Source organism: Perna viridis, chromosome 3, assembly GCF_037379345.1.
Source record: "Perna viridis isolate PV_CMFRI_1.1 ecotype Kerala chromosome 3, ASM3737934v1, whole genome shotgun sequence".
NCBI classification, from domain to species: Eukaryota; Metazoa; Mollusca; class Bivalvia; order Mytilida; family Mytilidae; genus Perna; species Perna viridis.
The window spans coordinates 45,075,247-45,089,622 of NC_142447.1; the positions used below are offsets into that span (position 1 = coordinate 45,075,247).

Below are 14,376 nucleotides of genomic sequence, written 5' to 3' on the forward strand. Positions count from 1 at the left end.
ATTTTATCGATTCTGAAATAACATTATAAAATGGCATGTTATTAGCATAAACAACAAAGAAGGCTATCAAGTGTGCATCTCATTTTATGTTATTTCTGAATCTACAACAACAAAGTTACTTATAATTTTTAAATAGATTTTCAATTTTTCAAATTCTCAGCCACATACACAACAACCACCTCATATATTCCTATGTAATGAAACAATATTTGAACTTACACCTCATATTGAATAATGACACATTACACAATAACACTTAATAAGTTTGCATAGTTGTCTTTCTTGGCACATCTTATTGGGAAAAAATGCTTTGTTCTGAGAATATTCTCATAATTAAAAGTTATGATGTTTTAACCATTTCAACACTGTTTGATGGTTTCAATGAAGGTATGAAATATCCAACGATGTCTCTAAACAGATGCCACCCTAAAATTATTAAGAATACTATCCATCTGGCTATGGTTCTGAAGAATCCACTTGCCTATAAAAAAAAAGATAACTAGTTCTCATATAACACCCACAAGCTAAATCTCTTTTTATGTAATCAATATCTTCGTAAATAAAAACAATATATGAAGAATATAACACAACTTTATAAACAAGATGCATGTCCCCACCTAAATACTAAATATGTGAAGTATTTTGTTAATATGTACGGTAAATTTACATATCCTGGTCTACATTGAGAATGAAAAATGGAGAAAAACAATTTAAGTAAAAAAGAACAAAATTGGAGAGTGCATTTTTTTATGCCAGCACGTTAAAGTTAGCGGATGTATAGTTCAGCTATCTGTAATCTAATTAAAATTAAATCTTTAATTACGCTCGATTTGGCACATGTCAGATCGGGTATTTTAATCAGATTGAGCTATCCGTTGTATCCAAATTACTGTACAATCATTTACATTCAATTGTATTCCACGTCACATTGTCATTTAGAAAGTTAATTTTACGAGTATATCATCTGTGATTTACCCACCAATGTCTCTCTACAAAAGTTAAAAATATTTACCATCTTTAAACTTAAACCAAGCTGAAATCTGAAAAAGAATTAAATTTTTAGAAGTGTTAAGAAAAAACAAACACAGGTACTTGGAACATATATACCGGAGTTGGTTTTTACTAGATAGTGGTATTATGCATTCCTTAGTGATATTTTCAATGAATAGATTCAGAAAATGGCAAAAATGTGAATTTACGATTCAGACCGAAATGTTTTTTTTTTTTCAGGGCACAAAGGGGTGTTGGGAACAGTACGTTTTCCAAGTGCCTGTGAAAAACACAACGAGAGTCGGCTGTGGTAATTCCTTTTCCGACACATTTTACAAATTATGTGGCATTCAATTAGTCAACGTTATTATTTCTGTGATTTTTTTTTATTGATTTATTCAAGGATTTTCCGGACCTTCGCAATTCATATGAGTGACATCTGAACGTCATGTAGGATTATCGACTATTGATTCTACTGGTCCTGAAATCGATTTTTGAGGATCGAGATACTAGAGGTGCCTCTACAAAAGATACGTTAATAAATGACCCCCCCCCACCACCCCTTTAAGTTTTAGAATACAAGTGCATGGTGGTTTTGTTTTTATGTCCTCGACTAGCACGGACAAGATAGTTCCTATTGACTGTGTATTGACCTTGAGATAAAAAATCGATTAGATTTAATTCAGCTTTTTTAATCAATGACCAGAGCTACTAACGTTTGTAGAAGAGTACGGGTTACATGGACCGTATTTCTCTAAAATTAGTTGTGTTAGTGGAACTAAGCAGCTTCGCGCAAGCATGTTTTTAGTTTATTTAAATTCTACTCCTAAAAATAACTTTTATAAACCTTGCCTCTTGTGCCTATGCGTTCACTTGTACTTGAAAGGAACAATGTTTCTAATTCGTCCCATGCACTGTTTTCTTTTTTTAGAATATAAGCTCTTTCTCACTAATTCAAAGTACGAACCACTTACCTTACAGAATAATCTGTACTGTTATCAGCTCTTGTTTACCATCGCGTATATACTTTTTCCTTTGGCGATGTCAAGGTCGCATACATGTCTAGGCTCTCCATTTTTCAGGACGCACCTTGGACTGTAGTATGACTGTTTTGGTGTGGAACGTGTTTTTCCTGTGATTTGTGCATCTACTTTATCATCAGATCAAAGTCCAGGGAGTGTAAATGTGGTTATATAAGTACATGAAATGTGTCAGGTTGTCGGGAAAATCTCTAGATTTTTGACGAAAGAAAACGATTATTTGAACTTAAAACGTATACTTTAAACATCGGCAAAAGGCAATATGTAGTTTAACAACTGTGAATTAACGTACAGATGCTTGTGTAGATCAATACAGATCAAGCAACCGAAGACGACGAAACGATCACTTTATTTTACGAGGGAAATAAACTGGAATTGATTTGCAATATATAAAGGCAGGCCAAGATTTCGTGTTCAGATTTAAGTCGACGAAAAAAAAATATTAAAAAAAGCCAAGAAAGAAAAAAACATGATCAATGGTTGCGTTGCTTCAAATAAAATACAATCGTTGCATTCTGACAGGTTCGAGATTTCAGAGATGCATGTGTTAGTTTTCAATACATGTATGACGATGAGATGTATTGTCATTTTAAAAATGTAAAAAGTTCGTTTCAGGCAAAAGAAACAAAATTTATATAATTCAGTACCTGATTGGCCCGGATCGAGACCAGAGGACACACACAAATTAAGTTGTGAAGGACGTCAAAATCAAGAATTTTAACCTACAACTTTGTAATGGTATCTTAATGACTTAATGACTCTTGTTGGTCATTGGAGACCAATAGGTGCCCTTGGGTGTCCTGGTGGGTTGAAAATTGTCTCTATGACATATTCACCAAACCTATTCTCGTTATAACTTGTGTATATTTTCCCATAACCAGAAATTATACATGGAAAACTATGGTTTAATTATGACCATTTATACCGTGATTTGTTTTTCTAATTTGACCTTGGTATTTCATATAATGTTTGTTTGTTTGTTTACGGCAAACAGACACATGCATGTTACTGTATGCCAGATCACAAGTTTACAAGTTCAAAGTATTTTTATTTTACCAATCATCGCCCACCGGGGCAATGACAAGACAACATTTATGATTAAAATCACATTAATAAAGACAATTTAGGACTCACAATAAGAGAGTTGTTTGTACAATCATATACAATTTTATAATTAAAACAACAAATAATTATTCGTATGACAGTGTACGTTGTCAGAAGCCCCGTGCAGGTCCGGGTGTCAAAAGAATAAGCCTACAGCAGCGCTAAGCTTGTCGTAAAAGGCGACTAAATAGTGCTCAGAACCCTAGCCGGGGGCTAGGGCGTTCTGTCCACAGAGCAACTGGGTTGTGTGCCCCAGGTGGTGGAATGGGGTACCCCTGGCGTGTTACATGTTGGGGTTGTCAGGCTATAATACGGAAAACCTAACCGCAAACCATAGTGATGCACCGTGTTGGGAAAGATGCCACGTTCGTCGCACTTTAAATAACCCTGCTGTGGTATTCGATAGGAGTAGGAACCTTTGCGCTCCGTCGCAGGAGGCCAAATTACCCGACTCTATCCACCTCTCCCTATTTCCAGTGGCAATCAAAATTTGTCGACTCCATTGTCCTTGTGTCCCATCCCACTTATCATTTCATCATCATTTCATGTTCATGTTATCTATCATCCACTTCTGTTCATTGCCTGAATATACTGAAATATTGCTGCTCGGGCGTTAAACCCCAACAAGCAATCAATCAACGTTGTCAGTAAAATTAGACCAAGGAAGCAGAGAAACGACACATTGTTTTCCAGCATATGAGGAGCTTATTTTAAAGGATTAGTAATGAATTTCATCCTGTCGACACTATACAGTTTGCTGTAAACTTATAGGACCCTGAATTTTCTACCTTAAAACCTCCATAGATTTTATTCCATACTGTAACGACAATAATCTTCAAAAATTTATGGTGTCAGCGTTCTGTGATTATTCGGTATTTTTCTCGTCAGACCATCAGGCATCTACGAAAGCCCATTTAGCTCATTTTTGTAGACTAAAATTTTTTTTTTACTTGTAATACGTAATAACGCCATACTTACGCCTATAATTTGATTTGCAAATTTGCCAGTTCTAACACCACTGGGAATTTTTCAGACCCTTCTATGCTTACTTTATCTTCCCTGTATCAATTTGGCCCAATGGAGCAGTGTAGCGAATAGTCGTCACATTCTGAGACGTTGTATAATATTTATTTGTTGTGACATGTATCGTTAATTTGATCCTCTATCCTACATACATGTAATAACACCTGTCGATGAACTGTCCCGTACTACCATACAACGTTAACTAAGTTACGGCCTAGATTAATCCTACGATGAAGAATGGCCTGGCCAGCAAAAGCTATATTTTTTATAGCCTAGCAGGCCGAGTGGTCTAGGGCGCTGGGCTTTGCGCAGGCGGTGTTGTCTCAGCGGTAAACGTCTCAGAAGTGACGACTCTATTCGCTACACTGCTCCATCGGATCAAATTGATACAGGGAAGATATGTAAACGTATAGAAAGGTCAGAAAAATTCCCAACGATGTCAGACCTGTCAAATTTGCAATGCAAATCTTTTGGTCGTTCCTTTCGCGGGACTCGAACCGCTGTGACATCTATGGTAACACAATGTCCAGCGCCCTAGACCACTCGGCCAGCTAGGCTATATAAAATATAGCTTTCGCTGGCCGGGTCATTCCTCCTCGATTTGATCCGATGGAGCAGTGTAGCGAATAGAATCGTCACATTCTGAGACGTTTGTATAATGTTGATTTGCTGTGACATGCATCATTAATTTGATCCTCTATCCTACAAAATAACACCAAAATGAATTGTCCCGTACTATCATACATCGTGTACTAAGTTACAGCCCTAGATAAATCCTACGAGGAGGAATGACCCGGCCAGCGAAAGCTATATTTTATATAGCCTAGCTGGTCGAGTGGTCTAGTGCCCCTGGACTTTCTGCGGGTGTGTTGCCATATATGTCACAGCGGTACAAGTTCGAGTCCCGCGGAGGGAACGACCAAAAATTTGCATCGCAAATTTGACAGTTCTAACATCGTTGCGAATTTACGTTTACTTCGGTATCAATTTGCTCCGATGGAGCAGTGTATAGCGAATAGAGTCGTCACATTTTGAGACGTATATATATATATATATGCTTGTTATGTGAATGTCTATATTTACCATTTTGGATGCCAACACTCTAGTACAAAACAAAGAATATTCACAATCTAAGTAAATGTAAAATGTTCCGTAATATACATTTTTGAATTTAACAACGTACCATTCGACACTTATAATTTCAAAAATATGAAATAATGACAAACTAAAATGATGTCTCTGCATATTGATATATAAAATCCCCTCTTTCTTAAACATTTATCAATTATGGACTTTTAACGAAGTCAATACGTTATATATGGACCTGTTCAGATTATATTGACCGATGCAAATATGAGTATAATAGATTAATACAGTTATTTCATACTTTATTTTTTAAATAAAATATACAGTATTGTACGTAGAGCATCGTGAATTAACCACCGTGAATTAAAGATTTGTAATAGATATATATATATAACTTAATTGGGGGGGGGGGGGGGGGGTAAGCGTCACATTATATAAGTCAATACGTTATATATGGACCTGTTCAGATTATACTGACAGAGGCAAATACGAGTATAATAGATTAATACACATATTTCATACGTTTTTTAAATATGCAGTTTTGTTGGGCATCGTGAATTATACCCTATTCAGACTGGAAAACTCACGAGAGGTTCGAAATATTTATAACTTAATTCGGGAAGGGGGGGTATGCGTGCGCGGTTCTTTTAAACTGGCTGATAATTGATAAAATACAGATCTGAGTCATTGGTCAGTGATAGGAGGCGTCACAGGAGGGTATTCATCAACTTGTCTGGCTCGGAATCATATCACAATTTATTTATCATAATAATCTAAATTTGCAGTATAACAAACTTCAAAATACCTAAAACACTGAGGTTTCATTCCTTGTATTCCAAATGGTAGAACTACTCAGTGATGGATTTGACAGCTTAAACAAGTGTACAGAATATCGAAATTTGGAATATACATTTTTTTGTATTTAACACTGAATTTGACCTACAAATGAGTACATAGAAAGTACGATTCTGTAAGGGGCACTGATCAATGGTGGGACCAGTAATTAAGTGACACAAAGCAATTCATTATTAAACTTTCCTTTAAAACTTCCATGTATAATTTTCATGTCAACTATTAGAACAAGACTTTTCTTTAGAACTATAAAAATGTCTGTGTAAGTCAAGGAGATAGAAATTCATACGTTTGATAATTAACTTTTTTTGTGACTAATTGAATGTGTGCATGTTTTGCTTGCATCTTCTTTTGTTGAAATATAAAGGGTGTTCTCATTCAACAATATCAGGAATAGTTATGGAACGTCGGGGACCGATATTTTAGAAGAAAAAGTTTAAACCAGCTATGCGTACAGGATTTTAGTATGGGTAATTATACGAATTTTTAGGAAACGTTGCATAATTTTACAGTATTTAATTTAAGATAAAACATAATGAAAGAAAATCCGCGACCTACTTACTGAGTTGCAATAATTGCAGTGAATACGGTAAAAAGCCATTAAATATAGTCCTTTTATATTAATTGAACTATTTCCTTTTAAACGTTTGAATTCCTAGAAAAGTTTGTTCATTGTTGGACTTATTTTAGCTTGACGGATACTAAGAATTATCATATTGAGTAAATAGAGTGTGTATGATCTATGCCTGAAACGATATAACGCAGTGCACCAATACAAAGTATATTATAAGGAAGTCGGTTAATTCAGATTTTGAAGGGCAATAATTCGTGGAACTAAAACCGTTAAAACTTGAGTCTTGAATTATCTCGTCATTTCAACTAAAGCAATATGTAGTCTTCAGATTGCTGTCATTACTTCCTTAAAAATGTTTGCTTTGTAGAATACAAGACATAACGCTAGTTACTCATTAGAAAGCATACTGTCAGTGTATTGATCGTTTATCCATAGGTCTGTGTGGGTTTCGGTTTTTGTAATGCGATTTTGTGTTTTTCTCCACATTTCTTTTCATTGGTTTTCATATTTTGTGCACCATATACATGTACAAGGATCAACTATACATGTACAGGTTAACAACCATTTGTACATGCACTACACACATACATGTACAGCTAGTGATACTAAAAAGAAAGTTTTTTTTAAATATTACGTTACAGCAGATACTTATATCTCGCGACACCTGCTGGCATCTGAATGTTGCATATGGTAACATGTTTATATAGTTATAAGCGAATTCTAATGAATTTGTAATTTGAAATCACAATATTTAGGCGTTCTCAGGCTTACATGTCAGTTTTAAAAACTGATATCTGAAATCATAAACCCTTGCACCATAAGATTAAACAGGTTGGGGAAACAAGTCCTGTAATAACAGTTAGTACATGTGTACTACATTTAAATTACTACCTAACAGTAGACCCAGCGGGCATCCATTGTTGATTATATAGGAAGAGTAGCAATGGACCAAATCCCCTATTACATGTAGGCCAGTCAGCCCTTGCCCTTCTTTCTGGAATATCTGGATCTACCATTTGGGGGATGTTTTCCATGTATAATTTTTTATATAAGTTCTGAAAGCGTGAAACCTGAAAGATAGAGATTTGCACAACTTTTACAAAGAACAGTGTATTTCTACTGTCATTAAAATCAATAATACACTACAGACCAAATTCAAATTCAATTTTCCAAGGCCTACAACTTTTAAGATATAATGAAAAAATCTAAAGAAAAGTTAGAGAAAATACCATAATCCCACTCATAACTAAAATTCATAACCTTTTCAAATCTTTCTACTTTAGAAAGACATCTAGACCTCAATGACAAGGAGAATTTTAGGTAAATTCTGTTTGAAAAATAACAATACTGACATTTCGTCCATGTGATCTATTTAAGAAAAACTTCTCCCTGTCAAAGACAAATCGGAGAAGTGATCACAAACAAGGGAAAGATTTTGCTCATTTCTCCCTCTACATTAGACCCTGGAATGAGGGGTAGGACCATAAATATGGGGTTACCCTAATTTCATGACTAGCCCAAACCTGTTAAATTTACACAATCTGGGTCAAAAAATGGACTGAAATTTGGTATCAACAGGTTACACCAAAGTTTATTCATAAATGTATATGTAGTTCTTGAGATACAATGTACAGTTTTATAAATACAATCAAGATGATAAACTCAATATACTAGTGACACAGTTTTATTCCAGAGTGCATAAATCTCACTAAATACAAATATCATCACAGAATATGGCTTTGTCAGAAGAAAAATACAAAATCTATACATACAATGTACTACATAACCTAGTGCAATGGATTTCCACTAATAAATAAACATATTCATGTATGTCTGATTGTCAATTTAACAAGCACATGTAAACAAGTAGAAAAGGCCAGAAAATTAATGTTTATACAATGTTTTACAAATTGCAGAATGGAGAATAACTTTAAAAACAGAGATATGATGAAAAGTTATTGCAACTTGACATGGCTAAAGCTTATCCTTAAGCTAACAAAGCTTTCAGTTTGCCACTGGAGTCCAAAGCAACTGTTTCATCCCCTCCTCCAATAAACTGTTGTTTGATGAATACCCTAGGTACCTGGAAATACAAAGTATGGTATCATACTACTAGTTGTACATATAGTGATTACAATGCACCAGTCAATGACTGCAATATAGGTTTGTTGGATTTTGTAGGTCATATTTATAACAAGAACATCTGGAAATCATACATCCAACTTTCATATTTTCTTTCTCAAATCATTTACATGTAAATGTAAAGAAAAAAAAAACAGCTGATTCAAAACTGATTGGAACTTCCATCCTGTATATGATATGTGTATCAAATTACTTAACTTCGAGATCTATATGTTACCCCTTTATTACTGTAGTTCCTGGTAACATATCTAAATAGAATTCTGAGTATCTCATGCAAGGTTTAAAGGTACATTGCACAATGTATATAACTTACGGTTTTTCAAAATTAAAATTACAAAAAGGTTACTTAATAAATTATCATGAGAAATTGGAGGAAAAAAATACATTCACATGTATCAATTATTCTACATGTCAAACAATTCTAATACATGTATGACTGCTTCAAAGGTCTTTAGACCATAGCCCTGTTAAAACCATCACCATAGAAGTGTGACAGTCTACTTTCTGATGTCAAAGACATATAGCCCATGGTAGAATTTCATAAAATGGAGTTTCTGTTATTTATTTCTTTATTCAGTGAAAGAAATTAGCAGTAGACCTACAGACCAAGTCTATGTAAAATCAAGCAGGTCTATGATGAAATTGGCTTTAAAATGTACAGTGCTGTCTATGTAAAATTAATTTATGATGGGTCTACAATGTATGTTGACAAAAAATTCAGTTTCTAACACTGTTGATTGTACAGATACACATGTCTAAATACATGTATAAAGCATAAATCATGTACATGTATATATGTATATAGAAGTGGGTATTACATCTACATTTACCAATTTAAATTTTTTATATAATTACTAGAAGTGGGTATTACGTCTACATTTACCAATTGAATTTTTTTAAGATCTGTTCTTCCTTCTCCTACCCCAATTACTCACATTTTTCATTATAAAATTAAATAAAATCTACAATGTTCTGCATACAGTACATGTAGTATGCATATTATTGATTGAATAACGATGAGAATGGTGGTATAAATTAGGACATAATATATATACAAGGTTTAAAAACTGGAACAACAATATCGATTTTTGTTTAAACTGGTTTATCAATTAATTAGTAATTAATGATGGTACATTTTGCATCATTCACTGCTATGAATTTAGCCACTCACAGATCTTCCTCCTGTTTTCTTCTTTAGATAATCTTGAATTGCATCACAGTCCTTGTTGTTTTCGATTTCAATAATATCTAAGTCATCTTCAGATAGTTCTGCTCCAACATATTTTCTCAAGACCTTTTTCGCTTTGGCACAATACGGACAATACGACTTCGAAAATACAACCACTTTCTTGCCAGCAATTTTTGTATCAACAAAATTCTGTGCCATTTTCTGTGCTTTAACACTACTTATCGAAAATACCTTCTTGCCAAAAGGTCAATATGTAAGCTACGTCCGAGTGGTTGTCACAACTAGCTAAGCTAATTCCCCTATAAATAGATTGAAGAAAGGCAGGGAATAATTCGTTTTCATTTGTTAGTTCCGGTTGACTATTTCACGAATCACTACTATAACCTATATCGTCCCTTTTACTTTTCGGACTTTTTAGCTATCATATTCATACAGGTTACAATTTTTACCCTTGTCATTGACCAACAAACAAAAACAAAACACCACCGTAATCTCCTAAATACTGTATTGAATATGGCAATTTATCATATGCGTTCATTAAACATGTCATAATCTGGTTTCCTTTTATACTGATTCTCGTAATTACGCACCCCTTCCTAAATCCTGGATCCGCCCCTAATAACAGGATTTTATTAGTTTAGTTTAAGCAATATTTTATTCAGTATAAGGCTGTAGTATACAAATGACAACAGGCAATGCCTACGACGTTGCACACGCTATTGCGGCTGTGTTAAAAAAAAAACACACCTATTTAAATTATAAATGACTATTGTTAACAATCAAAAACTGTGATTATGTGAAAGCTGTATGCTGTTGGAATCAGGACAAATAATAAGTTCTTAATATTTGTCACAAATGGTACTTCTAGTTCTTTATAATCAATTAAACTTTCCGAAAACACGTAAAAAAAGTCCAAATTCCGTATGTCAGGTGTAACACAGTGTAGGTTCAAAAAAGCTAAAATAGTGAATTGCGCTATTGCAGAGGGTACGAAATCCGCCAAATTTTGCATGAAAGAATAATTTCATACGTTCTTTTTGAGATAATTATTGAAATTGCGTTAATTTGAGGGAAAAAAATATTCAATGCAAAAATGAGATTTCTGAAAGTGTTCAGTAATCAAATTCTGTTATTAATGTAAGAACTTATTTACGCAATATTCTTTTCCGATTAATGTTTCCTAAAAATGTACATACTTTCAGCAATTCTACGTCGGGATTTGATAAAATTTTCAGTGCAAACAAAAAAGTTACGTCTTTTTGAAAATGTCAAGCGAAATGTCAGATGTCAATATTTTCCTGATTCGTTGAGAAAATGTCATGCTCCAACGCAATTCTACAATCAATTGGCAATTTCTTCTATGAAATAATGATACTTTGTAATTGTACATACACTTTGGAATACACATATTTCATTTTTATGGTTCAAACTGTTTAAAACGGGTAAAATTCGAGCAAAACAAATGTCTAGCGATTTGTCGAACTTTCACTTTTTGAACGTTTTCCGTCGACCGGGAAATAGGGAAATTTTAGGTCACAGACCACCAATTCAACCAATGAGCATTTGGAACGTAGGCAAAAATATTCCTACGCAGAAATTACCCCTGTTCCTCATAGTGCTGTGAAAAAAGTTCTCATCTCATTTAAAAAATTTAAACAGTTTCTGAAAGGAAAAACATTTCTGTACATTTTATAGGTGCATTTGGCTTCTTGTGATGTGAAGCCTAATCTCCATAATGATTTCTAAATATACCCCTATCTTGTGAAAACACTGGGATTTCCCATGCTATTTATAGACACTTCACTTCCGGTGACCAGTACTGCACTGCAAGTCTGCTAATCCCACATGCCATTCTGAGGATTGTGAGCTAACATATGTAGAATCATGCTGATATATAGTCATCTGCAGGTTAAAGTTAAGGTAAAGTCCAGAGAAGCCATCGAATATTGTGAAATTAGCATAGAAGCCTATGGGAAGTGGAATTAGTGGTTTTTAGCCTAAAACAGAAATAATTTCCGCTTTAGATAACAAGAACTAGACATTTATACTCGTTTCTGCAGTTACAAGTAAAGAACATGCAACTGAAAGAGACAAAAAATCGAAATCAAGGGGATATAAAAAGACTAAGAGTATCTGTATTTTGTGTTATTAACAAACGAGAGAATAAACCAAAAAAAAAAAAAGAATAGAATAATTTTTTATAGTTAAGGAATTCGATCGGAGTAGAATGACTGCAACGCAAAATAGGGTTGACAGAACTTTAAAAATGTATAGAAAAGCAGAATGCTAATAGAGGAAATGAATGCAGAAAAGGGAGTCATAAACATTTTTTATTTTGGAAAACGCAAATGAGCAAATGAAAAGAAAATCAATGAGCGGCTATCTAATGGGTGTTGAGGAAAGTCCGATTTTCTGATGGATATAAAGCTCTTTCAATCGAAATACTAAGTTGTGAAAGGTCCAAATTCTGTATATCAAAATGCACATTTTAACTTATCGCAGGAGAAAGTTGCTATGTTCCCTCTCAAGACAGAGTGTGCATATATGTGGCGGTTGCATTCCACGGTGCGGTGCACATGCATGTGTAAATTTAGTTTACCGGTAGTACTGATAAACAAATTAATTAATCTTTTCGATTTTCTAAGAAATGTTCAAGATGTTTCAATTGCTACCAATCAAAAATTATTGTATGTTTTGCTTTACTGTACCCGTGTTTCAATAAGCAAGCAAGCAAGAAACGAAAAGTGTCAACAAACGTCGAATTTTGATGTTACCGAATGTGCCACAATAGCGTGCGTGTTCATGATGACGACCACAAAACTTCTGTAGTGACGAAAGATGACTTCAATCTTGTAGCAACATAACTCTGTTCCAGAAGCCTAATTGTAAGACATCTAGCACGATACAAAAAGTCTACGTAGTTACGGCAACCTGGCATAACGTATGAGTTGTGATATGAACACTCCATACGTAGGTGCTGAAGGGATGTTGCCACAGATGAGAGGAAAGTTGACAATTCTGAATGAAAAGTCATCGATCACATTTGTCGTAAAGTTTGGTCAATAGTTTCCCTTTACCATCGATCTCTAAGTGTAGGTCAGGATATAAGACTGACTTCACAGTGTCTGTAGAATCGTTTATCTCAAGTTCTTTGGGGTAGATGAGACGTATCAAATCCCCGAAACTATGTTTTTTTTAACGATAACACGTCATCTATAAAGCGGAAACTGAGATTAAAGGATCTAGCTTAACGATGTTCTTTCTTTAGGATTATATCAGCTGTAAAGTCAGTCTCATTAGAGTGAAGGAATATGTTAGCAAGTGGAGGAGCACAATTTGTTCCGACTGGAATGCCGTTTGTAGAAAAACGCGTCCACCACACTGGTCAAATATGTTGTCGATAAAAAATTCCAGCATTCTGAAAACATCTTCTTCTGTATATTTGGAAGATAATTTAAAATAATTGAAATATTTTTTTTACAAAGTATGCAGAATTTCTACCAAGAACTATATATCTGTAACTAGGTGTACTATCTTTTTGGGAGAAACAACCATGTATAATGTTTTTTTATTTTAACTGAGTATGGGGAATAGAAGTATAGTGTTGAAAAATCATAGGTTTTAATGCCATTATATTCTGATAATAATCTTGAATCGAGGGTCTCCAAAAGATCTTTCAAATTTTTCAGGATCCACATTGAATTAATACCACCACGGAAGTAACAAGTGTTGTGGTAAGACTGGAGGAACTCTTTAACAACAGTGAGTATAGAAGTTAACAGTGGTTCGGTGGTACATTCTGCAGATCCAGCTATGTAACATTGTCTGTATGGATTGCTGTGGAGTTTAGGAATCCAGTACATAGACGGTAAATGACAATCATCGTCTTTAGTAGAGAGACTTAAAAGAGGATAGCACAGATTTATGGTTATCCACTTTCTCTTCTTTGGAGAGTGTAGTGACAGTATAGGCCTTATCACTGCTATTATTTTTACGCCTACCTCTGATAATAAACGTTGGATGTAATACGCTTTGCAGACAAAAACAATGTTGTTTTGGGCTTTGCCCGCTGGTACGACAACAATTTTGACAATTATAGTAGACAATGTTTTTGCTACACCAGGGTCTTTGTAAACTGATGTAGCATTGACATTCATTGATCTACTTAAAACTTTCATTCGTTTCAAAATTAAAGACCTCACGGCCCTGACCCAATCTGACAGAGAACCAATGTCTTCTTGTTCTCGAAATTTAAGTTAAGTGAGATAGAAACAAACTAAAGTAAAACAAAACAAGAACACTAAATTTCAAGGGAATTAAGGATTTATAACAGTAAGTAAAAGTGTGTGTTGACATGATTTAAGCCAAAGATGTAA

General features: G+C 34.3%; 1 protein-coding gene across 1 annotated transcript; it reads right to left on the reverse strand.

The window, feature by feature from the left end:
• Positions 1 to 66: 66 nt before the first annotated feature.
• Positions 67 to 10,464, reverse strand: LOC148622450 (glutaredoxin-1-like). The gene is made up of 5 exons (XM_088572361.1): positions 9,983 to 10,464; positions 7,561 to 8,752; positions 1,965 to 2,221; positions 1,013 to 1,040; positions 67 to 481 (listed from the first exon to the last, which is right to left on the reverse strand). The coding sequence occupies exons 1-2, from the start codon at positions 10,196 to 10,198 to the stop codon at positions 8,657 to 8,659; spliced, it is 312 nt and encodes a 103-aa protein (XP_088428487.1). The 5' UTR covers positions 10,199 to 10,464; the 3' UTR covers positions 67 to 481; positions 1,013 to 1,040; positions 1,965 to 2,221; positions 7,561 to 8,656.
• Positions 10,465 to 14,376: the final 3,912 nt, after the last annotated feature.

Coding starts and splice junctions, on each gene's coding strand:
- LOC148622450 (XM_088572361.1), bottom strand. CDS start 10,198: ATGGCACAGAATTTTGTTGATACAAAAATTGCTGGCAAGAAAGTGGTT. Junction 8,753..9,982: donor AGAAAACAGGAGGAAGATCT/GTGAGTGGCTAA, acceptor TTGTATTTCCAG/GTACCTAGGGTATTCATCAA.